Genomic DNA, 20571 nt, shown 5'->3' with positions numbered 1-20571 from the left:
AAGTAGCATCGACCGAAAGTCGAAACATTTCATTCAGATCTTGTATAATTGCGACGTGTTTTCACAAACCGCTTCGCCTGAGTCGCTGCCTGAACCGATCCTTGACATAAATTTTAAATGCTAGCTACATTTCCACCTGTACCGCGTAAAAGCCCCGTAAACTCTTGTTCGGATTTTTCGACCTAACGCTTATCGATCGTGAATGAAAAAAAAGAAAAGAAAAGAAAAGAAAAAAATAAGACACGCCAGAACGCTTGTACTTAAATATTAATTCGTAAAATTCGTACGAACTTCCGTCAGACAGTTTCTAGTAGTTTTCCCATAGAATTTGTTACTTATTATTGTCACGTAATATAGGGCCGCATTTTTCGCATTGAGACGAAAGGGCGTACGAATCGCGCCGTGCACGCTTAATTGTGGGTGAAAAACCGACTCTCTGGAAAAAAAAAATCGGGAAATATACGACATAATCTCTCTTTCGGCGGTTGTAACGGGCAGTCGATCAAACTGGACCGTGTCTGTCCTGTCTTCAGGGTTGGAAGCCGGTGGTCCGGCTCACGGGGGTGCGGTAGGCACGGGTCAGGGTAACTCGAGCGGTAGCGGGACCGCCGGTGTCCAGGGCGAGGATCTCTACACACTGGAGGCTGAGATCACCGAGCTCCAGAGAGAGAACGCCCGGGTCGAATCGCAGGTCTTGCGCTTGCGCTCGGATATCACCGCTATGGAGAATCAGCTCAAGCAGGGAGACAAGGTCAGTGTTTGCTCAGTCGGTAGTGTACCGTGTGCCGAATAAATAAATAACGAACAATTGTGTAACGGGAAAAAAAATAGAAATTTTGCCGTTTTTAGATAGATATAGATGATAGATCTTGGTGCTCGTGAGCTAATCGCGTTTGCCTTATTGCGATTACATCATTGGATTTCATTTTGAAAGCTAAATTATTATATTTCAATTCCGCGTTAAATTAATTGCATCGTTGTTTATTAATTAAACAATGCTTTTTCTCGATGTTATTTATAGTTTGTAGAAGATTTATTACACAGAATAACATGTTACAGTAATAATTTTTTTATTAACCGTATGCTGATATTATACAAGTAAACTAACCGATGGTTGATCAGTCCATTTCGCGTATTAAAGTCGCATATTAAAAAGAACGTTTTTTTTTTTTTGAGAATCTTTTATTTAAAATTTTAAATTTTAACTAGAATAATTGATTGTGTGTGTGTATATCTAAGTAAGCATTTTTGTTGCAATTAGATTATTTCTCATTGTTTCTTATTGATCGCCGTCAAAATAACGTTTGATGACGTACGTTTTCGCAAACATTGACAAGAGCACCCTGTCATTTCTTTTTGCAGGAAACCACGACGATATCGCAGCGCAACAATAATCTGACCGAGTACTATCAATCGCTGCGCGACAACATGATCACCCTGCTGGAGCAAGTGCGAATACCGAACGCCCCGGGCGGGCCGCAGGAGAAGATCGGCCACGAGAACTTCGACAGTTACTTGACGAAGTTGCAGACTCTGTGCACCGCCGACGGCTACTGCGCCGACGAGAGCAACCGGCCGATTTACGAGACGGTGAAGACCGCTCTGCAGGACTTTACGGTCCTGCCGACACCCATCTGAGACCATCCTTAAAGATCGACGATCGGGTACTGAGCGTCGCTCTCGGGACACGCGCGACCAAGCGATCCGGCGTATTCGTGACGCATTCGGATCGCAGTCGTTCCGCTCTCGTTCCATATCGAGTACGAGGTACGAGTGAACGGAACGGTGCGAGAGAACGGTGCCCAGTTCCCGTAAAAACGTATACTTACACGTAGGACACGTGTAAATCGACACGAGCACACACGGGAGGGAACTGCGTCGATCGTGACTGAGCTCCGCGGATCGGCCTATCGACTTGGGAGAAACCCGGCTTCGTGACGCGTGTCTCTCGTCCGGATATGTTGGTGGCGAAAAATCCGGCCGTGCGTCACACGTACCTACATACGTACATCGCTCGCGTGAATTTCGGACTACCGTCACTCGGCGACACGTCAACTTTTGCGATCCACGTGCGATCGTCGGTGAAAGTCGTCGCGGCCGGTCGAGCATATGGCGACCGGCCCGTAGGCTGCTTAGAATACCGCTATAACGGCATCTAACCGACACGACGGCTCCATCGGGACATCCGAGTTGAGCTAAACGGACTACTATTTGCGGGGCCGACGTTGTGTCCCCGCAGCGATATATCTTTTGTACATAAATGATGTGTCTACGTCAAGTATCACGATCGACAGCGGTCGCTATTGCCGCCTATGTACATACACAACGGGAGAAATTGCGTTTATATATTATTCGACAGGTTGATGGTTAAGTCGCTCTAAGTCGTGTAAAAAAATGATTAATTTAGATTATATATCGGATTCTCGCCATACTTAACTGTTGTGTAACTGTTATTACCGTTTAAGCGAGGTCAACGCGTGATTTACGAGGGCCGGCGTGTCCGCCAACGACGCTTCTCTGCTGAAAATCCAAAGGCTACTTATAAATCAATTTGTCGGTTAACTATTTACCAGCTAGTTGCTATTATTATTATTATCGTCATTATCATTATTATTATTATTGTCATTATTATTACAACTATTATTACTACTATTGTAACTGTTACAACCAGTCAGATCGTTTTTAGCGACTAATTCAATCGTCATTATTGCTACCATTACTCTTACTACTGTCGATAAAATATAGTCACGAAGTATACCAACGCGTATTTATATAATATTATCGAGTCTATAAGAAAGAAAAGTGCGATGCGTTGTCCATAGGCTGTACATAGTCACAGAGATATACAATTATTATAAGGACATAGAATCGCTGGCGATAATAAGCTGCGATTTCAGTGGGACGACGAAAGAAAGAGTGAGTGAGAGAGAGAGAGAAAGAGAAAGAGAAAGAAAGAGGAAGAGAAGAGAGAAATGCTCACGAGGTCATGCGTGGCCTCTACATCAACAGCTGTCAATCGTAATTCCGATGTCGAATTTATGCTTATTCGAGGCGAATGATTAAGTCTCGATCGTTTCATCAAGGACACAAGGAAGGATCGGAGCCTCGCGTTCCTTCATGACACGACGCGACCAATTCGGTCGGAGAATATTCGTTCATATGTGCAATAATTTCGGAATGCGTTTCGCATTCTCTCCCCTGTATATTCGCGATTATTTACGGCCGCGTCGTGAGACACGTGTACATTTGTATCGACACGGTTATTATTGTTTTGTTAATCTGTTTAACGTTTTAATCTGTTTTACGTTTCCATTTACGTTATACGTTATACGTTTCGTTTTACTGCTAGAACGAGGAATATGGGGAAGCTACAGGAATTTGTAAATATCGAAATTTCGACTCAGTCGTACGAGTCGTCGCTTCTCGTTGGAGCTGTATGAATGTTACTATTACTATAGGACACATGCCAGAAATTTCCGTTTTTCGCTGGTTGACTTTTTACACCTGCGTATAAGTCAATCGATCGACATAGATGCAAGAGACTTTTATTAACAGTATATTAACGCCTGAAAACAAAATGAAAATATATAACTTATGGATTCATTAAAATAAATAATAGATGTAATTGAAAAGAAGAATTTGTTGATGAAGCGCTTATATAGATCATTACTTTATCGTATGCGTATTTATTATAGTCAACATCAATTATACTGCCGTGAAAAATGCTCTCAATATATCATAATATATTTTAGATGGTTTTAGCTGGTTTAGATGGTTTAATATTTAATTTTAACACATTCTTACTTTCTCTCTTCAAATTATTATCACACACGGACTGATAACGTCAATATTATGAAATCATAAGATACGGATCATCGTAAAATAGCAGACATGTCGATCGGATAATCAGTGATTTTGCCGATATAAAGCTACATTGTGTTAAAATTATAACTACGTTCGCTACAACTATGTGTATCAGATAATGTATATAAAGAGAAGGGAAAATTAATTGTTTGTCTGGGATGCTGATAAGATGGGAGAAGCCGCGTGCAGAAGTAAATATACTTTAACCAACCACCGTGTAGCGAGAGTAATAACAAATTACAGATAGCGATAGTCGACCGACAATTATGAATAACCTTGACGTTATAATTATTCTTGTCACTATCATTATCATTATAATTACGGTTACCATTATCCCTATCGTCAAACAGTTCCTTTATTTCGAGTTAGCCCAATTGGTATGTAAAAAGGAGTCAAGAATGAGCGAAAAAAAAAACAGGTAATCATCAACAGTCACTACATTTTAACTTTGCAACAGAACTCATCTTCAATTCCGTTGCGTTGCAATTAATATACTCTGCGATATTCGCCATTATCATCTGCTAGTCTTGATTATTATTGTTATTACTATTATTATTGCTATTATTGTCAGTATTATTTTATTATTATTATTGCCAAATTTATTATCACTATTATCGTTACGTTTTCGTCACTATTGCGATTATGATTGTTGCCGTTAATAAAAATCTACAGGTATATAAGTTCAATAACATGCTTTAAGTAAGTATAAATGTTACTCCGATTGAATAAAGGGTATTTATCGATGAATACTAATCATTTCTCCTTCCAAATCGCACGAAATATGCTTTTAATGTTCATTCGTGTTCATTCTTAATACTTATTTGATAAGAGGCAAAATGTTACGTGATTTATATGATAAGAAAAAAGGTGAACTAATTTAATACCGCCAATGGCTCTATCAAAACTTTATAAATATATATTTTTACATTGATATTATATTAAATGCAAGGTAATGTATGTAAGATAGATAAATAATACGCGATCTTCTATACAATATGATTAGCAGGAAACAATAATGGTAAAAAGAGGACACAAGAGAACAATAGGAAGAAATTTGCCATAGAAAAATCTCGTATTTTGTATTTTGCACTTTCGATATAAAAAAGTCTTATTTTACAAGCATCGTCATTGCATTCGACAGTGTTGCTTCATAATATCTACACGTATATATGTATAATAGTATATATCACAATAAAATGGACGTGCGAATGGCTTTCGCATGAGTGTGCTGTGCGCGTGTGTGTGTGCGTATTTAAAGAGACAGACATTGAAATGATATGGCAGAAGATCATTCTTCAGTAAATTACGCGCAGCTGAGCTCGCAACGCGCTAAATGCTCTATTACTGTGATTCCTCGCCGGATCATCGTGGGAGACGATCCTCCTCGAACGCGCGTCGCGATCCCAACAATGTCCCAGAGTGAGAAAATCTGTCGCGAGCATTTCCCATCGCGTATAAAAAGTCACGTGGACTTAATGAATAGTTGAGCTGCTTATTTCGAAAGTGACGTGGGTCAAATATTGGAACACGACGGATTTTAAATATTATATTCTATGGGGGATAAATCGATACGATTTACGTATTTTAGCGTATTCCCTATAACTTTGTCCACGTCACTTTTCAAATAACGCGCGATCATAACGAGATGAATTAAAAATGCATTTCTAAAAAATACGTGTGTTTGCTCCGTCAATTAATTTTTAAAAGACCACCGTTTCTGCAGATCGGCATCAATTAGGCGCGGCTCGAATCGTTAAATTAAATGAACAACAGCCGACCGCGAGTTGAACGAAACGTCTGACTGTCAAAAGTCGTTACTTCATTCTCGCGGTTACAGAACGGCCAAGCAATAGCGCAGAGTTGATAGAAATCGCGGTCGCTATGACATAATTCATCGCAGATGGATTCTCGTTGAGACGATCATCGGATTGCATTGAAAATGAAAGAAGTACGATATGTATAGACCTGTACGTTTGCAATTATGCATCGTGAGTCAGTACGTCGTTACGTATCACCATTGTGTATTTCGATTTTTTCTCAGATGCGCGTGATTCCATGTGAGATCCATCCGACTTTCAACAAAGCAAAGCTATCGTGATATAATTCGAGAGTAACCGCAAATCTTTAGACCGCGTTAAATAAACTCGAATATCGCCGTGATCAAAGCGAACTCAATTCGTTCAATGGCTTTCTGTTTTTTCCTGGAGTTACAGTAACGTAACGTCATAAAGCTAGGAAGAGTTAATCGTTCTAAGCGGTAAAACGATGTCGGTACCAACGGTTCGCAGCTAACAGATAATAATCTAAGCAGTCGATATCTGAGACGTCACGAAGAGATCCTCTTTCGATTCTTGCTCGTGGAAACGTTGAGAAATCTTTGAATGGTTCAACTTCCTCTCCCTGATATCTTGCGCAGCTCTACGTATACGTTCACGCATCTCGTAACGACAAGAGCAAACAACGGAATTGTCGTACAATCGTATTATTCGTAGTCCACAGACGTGATCGCTCATCTTTGCAATTGACAACGGTATATGTCGATTCTCCGATCCATGTCGCAGACCTGCGTATTCATTATTGGTCTCTTTTTTTCAGCGCTACAATCTCACCTAAAACAAAGAAAAACTCGTTCGAATGGCTAGCTTTTTTTTACAGATTTAGAAACACTCTGCCGCATTTAATTCACAATTTTGCTATTACATACAATTGAAATCGAGAAATACTATTATAATCAATATCTCGTGATTACAAAATAAAAATTAAATATAACACAAGGTTCTTGTGTCTTGAAATAAGAATAATCAATTTTATTGATTTAGAAGAAAAGATTTATTTTAAGTAAAAATACGTAACAGCTGTCTCTCTGGAAGATGACATTAGTTATCCATTTCAAGGCGTGGATGCATCGCTCAGGGATTTATGAATATTCTTACCTCGCGTATGGCGGTGGCGGTGTTAGCGGTGTTAGCGTTGGAGAGACAATACTGATGGTTGTCGGGATAACTTGTCCTGAGGATAACGGCGGCGTGCTGCCATTGCTCAACCTGATTAATTGACTAGGATTTAGCTTGATAGCGTCATCATAGCTCGGTGGCGCGTCCGTCACCGCCTCGTAATCCGGCGGCTTCTGCCTCGACACGCCAGGCGGTTCCTCGATGGAAATCACGTGGATCGGGTCATCGATCTTTAAAAGAAGGCGATCGGTTGAGTTAGCTTCAGCGTATCATAGAATTCAATTGCATAACTTTGCGCGATTGTACATAGTTTCATTGCCTACTTTCGTATTTGAATCTTTCTTGTCTATAACTTTAAGAATTTATGTCAGTTATTTTGTTTGGATCGCTTGCTGTTTGATTTTTCAGAAAGATTCGTTTGCGTCTTATTAATTGTCCTTTAAAATTTCTTTGAGGATCGCTACTTCGAGGATCAATGAAATTGCCTTCTTGTAATTTAAGAATTTCAGCGCGCGATGACATAACTTGATGACATAACATATAATACTTTGTAGTGCAACTTCGGAAATTTTTTAAAGTAACCAGTATGCAAAAGTTTCTGTGGGTATTGTTATTGCGTTTTTAAGATTTCTTAGGATTATTTAATTTAGTTTTAATCGTGTGACTTTCTTGTGAAGTTCTACGCAATTACGACGTTCCATTCAAATTCCCCAATAATAGCGAACGTACGTTTGTGCGAGAAAGAATAAGTTGCATAGTTAATCACCATGGAAATATATCGTCGCCGAGATCTATTTAAAGTATCCAGATCGCGACGTGCCGGCCTCGCATTTCTCGCGATATTCTACGTGCGCGTTATAAGGATATTCACCCGGAAGTGCACATCGCGCTATATTCGTCGTAGGTCGTCTATAGATATCTGCGTACCTAGCTCTCTCAGTATTCTTCGGAAAGCATTGTGGCCGGCTGAATGTAAGTCGCGAAAGGGCGCACGCGAGATACATATAGGGTGACGTACGAGACGCGAGCGCGTGTGCGGTCGACGAGAATAGCCGTGGCTATTTGCGGTGGTAAAAAAAGCTTCGCTGGAAAATTGCATAATGAGCCTAAATGGAAACGGCGAGGTGAACGGCTGCGACCCCGAGGGTCTCCTCTCTTCGCGGCTGCACGAAATTCTTTCCTGCCGAAACGCGTTCGAGCGGCTTATCGCCGCTGAGTAGGCACGAGCATATGACCTCGACGATTTCGAGGAAACAACATTCCATGCCGTTTATATTTGATCGGACATGAAAATGATGTCCCTTGCTGATGCTACATGTCGCCTCGACGTACACATACGAGTCATGATAATTGGGTCGCGAGAGAAATGTGATGTTAGGTCATGCGTAATATAATTGAAATCATTGCAGCATCTCTGTCACGTAAGAGGTCTAATGAACAAAATTAATTTTTGTTGTAAATATTTATATCCAAGGGTCAATTGACTCGCAATTGAAATGCGTTAAGCAATTGATACAAGTTGACAACTTCCGAACTAATACGAAGAATTCTCGAATGCATTGACGTCGCTGATCGTTAAAAGATTAGAAAATTACGCGGAAATTGCAATGTCACATCAATCAGGCGACGAGTTTTTCAGTGGTAAAATTTATTTAAAGAATTTCTCTCTCTCTCTTAAGTGTCGTACACTCTGACTTCCTTCTTTAAAAGCTATGCCGCGATAAGTCGCTATCTCAAAGGTTATCAAGTTTCGACGAAAAAATTAATTATGCATGATTTAACAGGATTTCTGATAATTAAGTTACACTTATACTTCTTGACTTTGGAAACACCCAGATTTATAAAAATAGATAGAGAATTGCGTGATAACGCCGTGGGTAAAGCCAAGACATTATATATAATTCGATGTGTCATATGTTCCTTAACAAGCATGTAAGCGACAAGTAAACATGTGTAGGACTTAAGTTGAAGTCGCATAATTGTTAGTGAGAAGACAGCGAATATTTCTCGTAATCCTACGTCGCTTCGATATAAAATTTATTTCAGATTGTCGATTTAAGAATTTTGATCTATACATATATAAGATAATGATAAATATGCCCAAGGATAACTGATGATAAATATAGATTGGTACACACATGTTTCCGGGTGAATATCCTTATAGCAGCATCGACATTACTGACTGTCACGACCTCCTTTGTCGATGTGCACTATATCTTTTTTGCATATACAATGTAACGAAGCATAAAGAACGGACAGGCAAACATTTGAAAATGGGGACAGGCCGTTTATTTTACATAGAGAATATTCGTTGATAATTCCACGGGGAAAAATGCTTTGCGGCAAACTGATTTAAAATAGTATTGGCTAAAATGACAAGAAGGCGGAAAAAGAGAAACGAAATATATATTTCGTAATAAAGTAGAGAAAAAAATTGCGACATAATCCTAATTAAATCTCGTTAAATAATCATCAGTTACTGTCAAAATTATAGATATTAAATATTATTATCGCGTAAAATTCATGCTAATGAACTGAACAATACACTTTCGAATTCTCTCTTATATATGTTGAAATTAATATCTAATAATAGTAATGCTGACCAGACATAGCGACGATGAGTTGGACAGATACCGCGAAAGGAAGAGAGAGAGAGATAGAGAGAGAGAGAGGAGAGAGGGGCGGGAGAGAGAGAAAGGAGAGAGCGAGAGAGAGAGAGAGAGAGAGAGAGAGAGAGAGAGAGAGAGAGAGATGAGAGAGAGAGATAGAGAGAGAGAGAGAGAGAGATAGAGTATGAATCATTTACACCAATAGTATTTATGTATATACTAACAATAATGCTGACCTCTTACAAGGAGGATATATTACCGGTTTCGAGGAAAATCGAAGGCATCGTGGAATCGTTCGTAATATTTCCGTCATTTGAAATCGAAAGGAGGAAATGATAGCAAGGTGATGCAATCGTGACTTCGCGCTGTTCCACGGGTGATGCGAGTTTTATTGTTAGTACCTCGCGATCAGAGGATTTCTGTCGCTTGAAATTTTTACGATGTCTGCAAACAACAGGCGCATGTTTGCCAACATGGAAACGTGTGACGAACACGGGGCGTGTTTATTAAACGTTTTAAAGATTTATGTACTTCGCGACGTATATTATCTGACATATATAAAAGTGTACTCTCTTTATCTTTTGATCTCCCTTTTGTCGTATTTCTCACTCTCTCTCCAAGCTCCGTTCGAAGAGGAAAAAAAGAAGCACGAGCTATGGATCGTGGGTATATTATTAAGCTTCTTCTTATTCTGTCCATCGTCGTTGGTAATTGCGGCTTACTGCTAGGCTAGGGTATATCTATAGATAATACGCGTTCCTTGTGGTCTATAATAGGGGGTTGACCCGGATCGATCTAAAAACGTTTTAATCTCAGGGGCCTTCAACCGCGCCGACGACCTGCATCTTTTTGGATGGAGTCTAAAGAGATCATATATGATAAATATTTATCACCACTCTCAATACCGGCGATATTAGAACCTGTAGCGAAATTAGTTAGTCTAAATGCGAGGAAATATCTTACTGCAATGAAGAGAAATATGATTTACATTGAGAATAAAATTAATATAATTAGTAAAAGAATAACTAATAAAGAACAATTAATAACAAACAAGAGTAAGAATAAGTACCATTTATATGGAAGAAATAGATTAGAGATTAAGTTTTAAAGATTTAAAGATAAATTTTGAATCTAATTTAATTCTTTTTTCAACGGATATATTACGCAAATAAAAATATAATACTTGGATATAATTAATTTATTATTTTAAGAAGTAGTTTGAAAAGACGTTTAGAATATTTAAGATGCAATTTATTGTTACACACAAATATTTTGTAATTTTTCTAAATTTAATTAAAAATACTGACGTAGTAGAACTGAAAAACAACACGATATGATGACTTCACGGCTTCACGATATTACTTGGCGTATTTATTCAATTTGGGATTATGTCGTAACATTCGCAGAGTATAAGGGGCTAATAATAATTATTGGCCGTGTTATAGAAGCGTATACAAAACTTCACGGGCGATGATTAATGAAGGCAGATTAAAAAAAAAAGAGAAATGATTAATTATGTCGGAAAACCGGTAAATGTAGATTTGCGTTGATGTATATGAATCATAGTTCTAATTCCTTCCTCGACGTGGCTCTCTTCCGAGTTTGTCTCGAACTGAGAATTTGTACGACGGAGTAAATAAATTCGCCAGGTTGACACATTGTTCGTGAATTACCTGTGCCGTGATCGGATGGTTCGTATGTTGCGTGTGCGTGCTCGTCCTAGTTGGCGGTGCGTGCAGCCAGCAGCACATCGCGGCGCAAATGAGGAGAGCCCCGGCGACTATGCAGGCAACACCGACGTAACGCACCGGTTCAACGTAGTTCTCCGCTAAACCCAACCAGTTGATGAGAGCCCCGACGCATAGGAGGACCATCCCGTACCGGTACGGACGTTGCGATCTCCGTGATTCCTCCAGAGACATAGCTGAAACATGGAATATGCTTTTCTGAAAAATTTTAGTAATGCACACCGACAGATCGAACATAAAAAAGATTAAAATATATAAGGCTCTCGTGATTAAATCAAGTAAAGGGAAAGAGGCAATAAGAGGCAATAAGGCGCGGTAAATAGGGCGCAAAATTGTATATATTCTTTTAACCGTCGATACATACGGTACAATACCATAAAAAATTCGCAAACGTTTCGACCATTTTTGGTAGTCATCTTCAGCGCAATGGTATTATAAAAAAAATTCTCTTCGACGACACTTCGCGTGCGGATCTTTCATAAGGAAAGGATGGATATTTTTGAGAGAATGGTATGCGTATGTATGTATATGTTAACGGTAACGTGAACAGGCTTGCGGCCTGTTGTGATATCGAACAGAATACCCTGCTTGATTTGGCGATGTTATAAATAGATCGCCAGACAAACGCACGTCGCTATCAATCACTTGATTTGTAGGGAATGACATTCGTGAATATAAAGCTGGGGATCATTTCGGTTAATATGAATGATATTAGTATAACAGCTGTTACAAATATGACAACATTTTACTGCTGCTATTAAAAAATGTAATAGTACGTACGTAACTTAACAGTACAATTGTGCGTTCCAATTGCCAGACCGTACAGAATTAGAGTTTAATCTATATAAGTATGTACCATTGTCAAACAGTTATTAATGCGTACAAATCCGATTAGTATATAATTCCTCTAATAAGACTCTAACTAAATTAAAACATTATTTAGCTCGATTTTATGGTATCTAATACTAATACATCTTCTCTAATATATTCTTTGTTTAATGAGTTATATAATGTTATATAGAAAGCAAAAAGATTATTATTAAAGAGATTTCCGAATAATTGATAGTTTAATAATAACGGTAATCGATGAGACGTATTTCGCAGAATAACGAGAAAAAGTTTCCTGCTCGAAAAATTTCCGTACGCTCTTTTTCCTCGGAAGACGGATCGTAGCGAGTTCATTTGACGCAAATTGCGATTTTATTAAGATGGCATTTGCTAATAATATTAACGAAAGGAGAAAGAGCGTTTGTTTGAGAGCATCTTGACAAAAGACATGCCACTTTCGAAAGTAGGTTACTCGTACAAAACTCCATTACTCATCCACCCTTTGTGAACATCAAGAAGGGCGACAAGCAGTGACGCGTCAAGAATTAGATGGGCAATAAATAATGCTCTCGAGTAGAGTTAGCAAGCGGGCGCACCCTGATATATTTTCGTCTTGTAGACGTTTACCGTTTTATTACTAACCTTCTGACATGTAATACGCAATAAGAATATTCACGCAGTTAGTAAAAGACGAAATGCGTGGCATAATTAAAATTTAGTTAACTTGAGTCCATATAGATTAAACTCAATGCAACTGAGTTGCTCAACACAAGAAAGTTGAAAGAGTTAAACTTTCTCCTTATAAATAAAATATAACTGGTGATAACGATAAATTATTAAAAGTGCGTGAGCATTTTATTTGGGAAAAAAAACGGGAGGACTTTATCCCAGCGCGCCGTGATCTTTAATAATTCCAGGATCTCGAGATAATTCCGATTGTTTTATCGTTAAAAATTCCTATGCTCACCGGCACTCTTACAATGTCATGATATATAGTATACTCAAGTACGATTGTACAAATAGTAGATGCTAATATGTAATTGCATTCGAATCCATCGTCGAATTAATAAATTATTTAAGAATTTAATTCATCAACTGAACTTATCGTTCTTACATAATTCATTGGTTGAGCAGCTATAAATATTCTTCGATTATCTACAAAGTAGGCTACGTGCAAACGATTATAACGCGAAGATAAGCCGTGCCGACATTACAAGACGATCAATACTCGTAACATCCATACTTAAGCATTAAATCGTTATTGTTATAATTGTAAATCCAATAACAATAACATCGTTATTGGTATAATTATTAAATGAGCTCATTCCGTTTTTACGTCGCAGAAGTAAAACGCGAAAGCCTATTTCTAAAACAGCATGCTCTGAAAAACAATATAATTATGGTGCGTGCTATAGCAGATATTGCGTCCATAATTATTACCATAACCGCACAACTAATTCCTCTTTAATACATTTTAATTCACATTAATGACATTAATATTAACGTAAGAACGATATCTAATGAATTCCGATAATGGGATAGTGTAATTTTCGAGCTAGCTTAAACACATGTAAATTAATACAACGTTATTATCCATCGCGTGACTTATTTAACAAATAACATAATAATAACGTGTGTTTCAATGTCGTTCCTTGAAATAGAGAAAAAGTGTGTTCGGATTTTTTTCTTTCACCGCACTTGAGAGTTTCCAGTCTTAAAAACACAACGCAAGTTTAGTTAATATAACATACGGTAATTATTTTACCGCTGGACTCGTCCATGATGTTTGAATATCCAAAGTGTTGATATGCCAATAATATAGACGTTGTCCTTCGACTAGCAAATTTTCCTGACGACTAACATATCGCGTCGCGGGTCGGCGTATATAAGGCGACACGAATATAATAGAGAGAGATCGTTCAATTCCGAGCGACGTACGATTATACGATCCGTTTCCGAGCGCGTCACCGAAATCGTAAAGATAAAGTCTTATTTTTGAAACGTTATCGCTGCACGATCAGCATCCCAAGCTTCACCTAAACACGTGAGGGGACGCCGTAAAATCGTCTCGGCAACGGTGATACGCGCTTCTTTTTGCACATGCGTTTATATATGTTATATCAACGAAGATATATATACACGCGTCGAACAGACTCCGTATGCGTGCACAAACCAACGCAATGACGCGGCCGCGAAATTAATTCCAATTTACATACATACCCGAGAAGCGACATCCAAGGACGTAACTTGTACTACGAACCTCTTCAAGAGGCTAGACTACGTTCAATGAAGTGCAGGATATTGGTTAAACACAAGCTGTTCTGATGTAGATGTGCCATATTTTGTTTAAGCCGCCATAAGCTATGGACAGAGATCATGTGCCATCAGAGGTTGCGTCGCAGTAAAAAGGAGCTCACGATTGTGCAAGCTTGATTTGTGTTGCCTTTTTATCGAATGAAAGTTGCGTGTGCATCATATATCTTGTCGGCGATTTTTATTCCTTCCAAGCGTATCGATTTTTAACCATATATAATATATCATACAGTTATAGTTAGGGCATGCAAACAAATATTTTTCTCTCTTAAGGCCATTAAGGAGTATTTAATAATGTACACGAGTTAATGAAACCAAGAATATTTTGCTGCATTAATAATTATTGAGTTAAAAGAAGGTGTAAACAAAAGACTCTCGAGGGAATTAAAGAATTGTAGAAATTACGAAAACATAAGCAGATAATAAAATCGTTTCTCAGATATTTTTAATTTGAGGCCTAATTGCTTTGATATTTAATATTAAGAGCTTAAAAAGCTGAGGAATAATAAATTAGAAATTGTTGTTTGGAAGATATTGTTAAAACAGACATTCGTCGATCATGCTTAATGATAACTCGATCGCAATAGTGCGATATTAATATAACATATTAATCGTCATTCGATTCACTGTAAACGTAGAAATTGCTTCTAAGAACGAACGATGATACGTATCTAATAGTTATTGAATTAAAAAGGAACACATATGTGGTATATAGTATTTCATTAATATCGAATTGGACTAATTTACATCGATTTTTTACTTCTTCCACTATGCTATATCTTTGGAATATTTGATATGTGATTAAAATTGTTTTTAATCTTTTCTTCTTTGATATACAGACATAAGTCCAAGAATACGTTTTCACAGAAGAAATCGACACGTAACGAGCAGATAGATCTTCTGTCGCACATGCATCATCTCAGTTACATACTGCTATTTTTATCGTAAACCAGTTGATAAAACTTTTCCTTTCAGAACAAGAAAAACAATTAATCGAACAATTAATTGTGCAATATTTCAATGAGTATACTTTATATTGTATATTAAAAGAAAAATTTCACATGCACGATATTGAATTTAAATATAAAAAGAAACTAACAGTTTTTCATCAATTATATTCAACAAGAATTATGCAATATCTGTTGACGTAGCGAATAAATCCAATTACGAAGATACTGCTTAAGTATATTGATATGAATTTAGATAGATCTTATCGCATTCTCGGTTTTATGAAGTGTCGTTTATTCAATCCGAGAGTTTAAAGCTGACGCGACGAAAGTTCGCTGACAATGCGGTTGATATTTTATTCTTTTTCAATTTCAAGTTCTTTTCTCGACACACTGGTACTCGTAAAAATGGCGGCTGAAAGAAGATAGCAAGTAACATTATTGTACCGTAATTACTGATAAACGTTCGTAAATTTGCGTTGGCATACATCGCAATAAAATTATCGTGTCGATAATCGAGTGTTTAAACATGAAAAATATTACATCGCATCGAATAAAACGAATGGAATTGAGTACACAAAATTACACGTTAATCCAATAAAAATTTCGAAAAAATCGTTATTTCCACGAAATTCTTGTTATTTTTAGTTTTAACTGATTATAAAGAATTTTAGTGCGTCTGTTGTGACATAGTCCGTTATTTAAAGTGATAATGCGTCTGTTGTAACGTATTTCGCTATTTAAACTGATATTATCTTAATAAAACTTGTCAGAAGAATATTGATTAATACGTTCTCCGTGAAATGTTAGTAATGACATGTACATGCAATAATATTTCAAATAAATGAAATTCTTTCCTAATCTAATTTCCTTTCGTGTGTTAATAAATGTGCAGTATTACGTTATCTGTTATCTGACTCGCAATAATATCGCATATCATTAAAAAATTCATAGCATTGCTTGGAATGTTGATTAGGCATAAATAGCTCATCTCCTTTCTTTGCCGTTTGTTTATCATTTGTTTTTGCGAATATTTCTATAAATATCTTAAAACTACACAGAAAAAAGGAAATACTTATTTATTACTAAAATGATATCTCACATGTCTTTTCGCATTAGCAAATTACGTACGACGCGTTTAGAACAACGTACATAAGTGTGATAAATCAATGATGGATGATAGCGCATATCTAATTATAGCATGCAATCATGCCATGTTCATTTCTATATGATAATAATATGATAATAGCCCATTTCTTCTACATTTTATAATAGTAATAAAAAATTTTACATTTAAGCCTTCGTGTTGTTTATATGAGCATTCTCACTCTTTGTATGGTCAAGCAAATGTAAAATAATGAGAAAGCGATGTAGAAGAAAAAATAGTAGGTATAAGAGAAGCAAAGAATAATATGGAGCTTTGAGACTGGATTTAACAGTCAAAATGATATTAAATTCGGAGTAGCTATATACATATAGTAAGAATCAAACAAGAGCTAGAAGCACAATATAGAATTTTAAATTGTCAATAAGTATCAATAGATCAATAATGCTATGTCAATAGTGATTGATATCAATAGTGATTGACGTAATATTGATCGTCGTTAATGCTGTCAAATTCCAGCGGTAACTGTTGCGCGCCGACGCGAGCTATTTTACTTAAAAACGAGTGCATCGATGACCATCTAAAAGATACATTCGTTGATACACTTTTCACTTTTTGCCGTGCCGAAGAAGTCAGCTGAACGTACAGTTGTACGTACTTCCCGGCCGTTGGTGGATCGATCCGCCTGTGCTTTCGTGCATTTTGCACTTTATCGAACGGTCTCCCTAGACCGCACGCGTGCGTGACAGATCTCGTCTATATTTACACGTGCGTGCGTCGGGGTCTCGCATTTATGTCGAACCCCCGTGAAACGGCCAGAAAACGATGGCGACTCTTACGTCAATGACTTGCACGACGGCCCGACGGCGGTGTGATATAGTTACATTATAGTACCCGTCGCTTACATGGTTTAACCTTAACCCGGTTTCGCACCTCGCACACGGTAGCTAGTAGATAAGTAAATGGTCGACTTTACGCACACGGCTGTATGTACGCGGGAAAACAGGTGAAAAATATCCGCGGGCACGGCTTTATTTACCATTGCGTCTCGTGTCTGTATTCGCATAATTTCTCCGAATCCGAAATGTGATCTACGTGGTTCCCATTTTTCTGCCTCTTTCTATTTTGCGCGTGCGAGAAACCGCGTTTGTTATTTTTGCCATAAAATATTGCTATAAAGATTGGAGAAATTTATGGGTATAGAGAAAGAAAGATTACCAAATGAGACATAACTGATAGTTTCATTTCTTCAAAATTATTTGGTTATAAAATATTAGGCACAACGAGTACCTGCTAACTTCTTTTAATTACTATATTTTATATATTTATAATTTTTTTTAAAGATTTATTACGTATACAAAAAAATTTTTTATTTAATTAAATGGATATTACTGAATTACCTATATATAGAAACGTGTTGTTTTAGCAAATAAAATTTAAAACGTATTTTTTTCTCGAGGCACTGAAGAATAACGATAAAAATATTCTTCGGTGGCGCTCACGTTATCACGTTGTAAGGAGTTTTTATCACGTTGCTACGTGTGAACATCGCACGAAAGCTGATCACGACTGCAAAAATTCGACGAAGAAGAGATGCAATAATACATTTATGATATACCGCGCGTTATCGCGCTTTCATAGACTCAACATAAACATTTATGTCATAGTTGCAAATCTTTTCAGTTATTCTCTTGTGAATTTATTCGTACCTTTCAAGAAAAATTGCAGATTCAATCGCGAAACAAGATAGAAGCGTATAAAGAAAGAAGATTTTCTAAAATATCAGTGCTGAGAGGATCGGAAGTCTATTTATTTAGTCATTTCTTAAAACTCTGTTTGCAGTTTTATAAAATACAATATAGTCATTCAAGAATCACTCGCGCAAATTATATTTACTTGATATAAGTAGAATTATCATAACATTAAGCAAACAATATCCGTGCACAGTAAAAAAAAATATTTGCAGATATCAATATCAAATATCAAACGTACCGCAAATATCTAACGTACTGCGATACATTAGTAATGCTACGCGAGAATAAATGCAGTGTTTAACTTTACCAACTGATATATGAAATATACGCAGATATTTCTCACATGTATACTTGAAATGATATATATGTTCATAATTCACGCTGTTGCACCTGCGGAGCATAAGGAGCGTGATAAGGAGATGACAAACACGTTCTTCTTGAACGAATCCGTCTTTTAAATTTTAAGGCACATCTGTTATGCGACGTCGTTTCAATGTCTGTTTAACAATGTTTTGTAACGAATTGAAAACAACCAGATATTCTACATTAATAAACGCAAAATAAATTTTTGCGTGATTACTCAATTAACAAGTTGAAGAAGCTCATTTGCAAGTGAGAAATTGAACCAGAGAAACAGAAATAATTCTAATTAAATTACTAAAAGCATACTTAAATTTTTATAAAGATTCTATTACTATGCAACAACTTATTTTAGAGCAATAATATTTTTATACTATTTAACTATGTTTAACTATGTTTAACTATGTTTTATACTATTTAACTATGAAGAAGGTCCAAACTAAGGACCGAAACGTATGCGTGGCTTCGGATTTAAACATATTTATAATAATTGTCGCCTTTTAATCGGCGCTTTGGCTCTCATTTGCCTGTGTGTGTATTTCACAAAGATATTTATTATATATTTAGATAAATTACTTTTATATATATTTTTGTGAAAAATATTTAAAAAAGAATAAGAACTTTCCAATTCTGTATATCCCATGTGGTTAATAAATATATGTCAATTTTTATAACAACGTATTAATATAATAACCACACACAATATAAATCTAAAAAATTTTTCACGATATCACGATATCACATATAGTTCTTCAGGGTAAAAAAATTTCACATATTTTAATTTTTTTATTAATACTTAACGAATGAAAAATTATGAAACTTATGTATAATTTTTCATTTTTAATGAACAATATATAATCTCTCATTGTTGTCATATATATAAGTATGGTCTCCAAAAAGGGTAAAAATTATATTATAAGAATGGTAACGTACAAATTCTTTAATTATGTTACAATATATTTTCTGTTACCACTTCGCTTCCTTTTCTGTTTTACACGTAGTTTCTCTATAAGTTAGCGTTATTATACTATTGTTAACTTAATCGCTTCTGCAATTAAAAATTTTCCAATAGACGATAAGCTCAAAAATTTCGATTGTACAGAAGAAAATTTAAAAGATAAGCAATGAGTTTCTGATCTTTAACATTTTTTTGTAAATATTACTTATCAGTAAGAAATTTTATTTTAATAATCGTTCAGAAAATGTTTATATATGTGTATACATATACAGATAAAAATTATAAAACTATAATTTCTTTTCAGAGTCACTAACAAATGAGAAAGAAATATCTCTTACCTGAACTAATTTTCGCGGTCTATTTTAGGCTGTTGGATGTTGGAAAATTCAAAAACTTTCTGCACGCACTAATTTAACACATTGAGTCTCCGATTGGTCGGTTCTCGCTGCTCTTCTGTGCGCCCTAACAGCTGCCCTGATGACGCACCAAGAGAGCGCAACTCCCACGACGAAGACTCAGCGCAGACTGACGCGGCAGCCGTTCTCGTGGGTCTGTCTAACTCTGACCCACGCTGCCAGTTACTACGGGAGTCAAACGCAGGTACATCATTGATGTCAGGCATGTTTTCCAGCAGTGTTTCTCAAATTTCTCACAAGCGATCTTACATTGAGCAGTCTCTTTTACTTTAAACGTTTCAATATAAATTCACAAAATAAATTCTTTCTTTAGATAACTAAATAAATTTAAATTATATATAAATATAATTAAAATATTAAAAAAAATTAAAGACAGCACAAAATATATAGAAATACAAAAATATACATGCCAATAAATGGAATTAATAAATTAATTTTGTATATAGTTGATAAATTGAAGAATGATTCGTCGACATTTTTCTTCAAACTTTCTTTCTTATCTTTTTCTTAATTTGAAAAACATTACCTCTTTCTCAGTGAATCTTTGTTAAAACATACAAAGTGATTATATACATTAATATAGCTAGATTTCTTGTGTAATATATTCATTAATTAATATACTTTTTAGAAAAAAGAGTTTATCCTCTTCTCTGGAGAAGTCATTCATGTTCAATCGATATGATTTTCCTTGTTCACTTTTAATTGAAAACGAGAA

At 36.4% G+C, this 20571-nt stretch overlaps 2 protein-coding genes across 16 annotated transcripts in view; one reads left to right on the top strand and one right to left on the bottom strand.

The window, feature by feature from the left end:
• Nucleotides 1-4611, top strand: part of LOC143895660 (uncharacterized) — a 281499-nt gene extending 276888 nt beyond the window's left edge. For all 10 annotated transcript variants that reach the window (XM_077402963.1, XM_077402959.1, XM_077402955.1 and 7 more), the window contains 2 exons: nt 534-751; nt 1363-4611. In XM_077402963.1, the coding sequence (XP_077259089.1) occupies nt 534-751; nt 1363-1638 (494 nt within the window). In that variant the 3' untranslated portion in view covers nt 1639-4611. The remainder of the gene's footprint in view (nt 1-533; nt 752-1362) is intronic.
• Nucleotides 4612-4917: 306 nt separating this feature from the next.
• LOC143895742 (uncharacterized) lies at nt 4918-19967 on the bottom strand. 6 transcript variants are annotated; one of them, XM_077403090.1, is made up of 5 exons: nt 19779-19966; nt 14224-14364; nt 11101-11351; nt 6798-7048; nt 4918-6473 (listed from the first exon to the last, which is right to left on the bottom strand). In XM_077403090.1, the coding sequence occupies exons 3-5, from the start codon at nt 11347-11349 to the stop codon at nt 6470-6472; spliced, it is 504 nt and encodes a 167-aa protein (XP_077259216.1). In that variant the 5' UTR covers nt 11350-11351; nt 14224-14364; nt 19779-19966; the 3' UTR covers nt 4918-6469. The 6 variants fall into 6 exon arrangements, with proteins under 6 accessions (XP_077259216.1, XP_077259222.1, XP_077259207.1 ...); XM_077403096.1 differs by lacking the exon at nt 14224-14364 and having other exon boundaries at nt 11101-11368; nt 19779-19967; XM_077403081.1 differs by lacking the exon at nt 14224-14364 and having other exon boundaries at nt 19779-19964.
• Nucleotides 19968-20571: the final 604 nt, after the last annotated feature.

The sequence above is a fragment of the Temnothorax americanus genome, unplaced genomic scaffold (assembly GCF_048541705.1).
Source record: "Temnothorax americanus isolate GAGA-0224 unplaced genomic scaffold, ASM4854170v1 Scaffold1, whole genome shotgun sequence".
In the NCBI taxonomy this organism is placed as follows: domain Eukaryota; kingdom Metazoa; phylum Arthropoda; class Insecta; order Hymenoptera; family Formicidae; genus Temnothorax; species Temnothorax americanus.
This window is presented reverse-complemented; position numbering and strand designations above follow the sequence as displayed.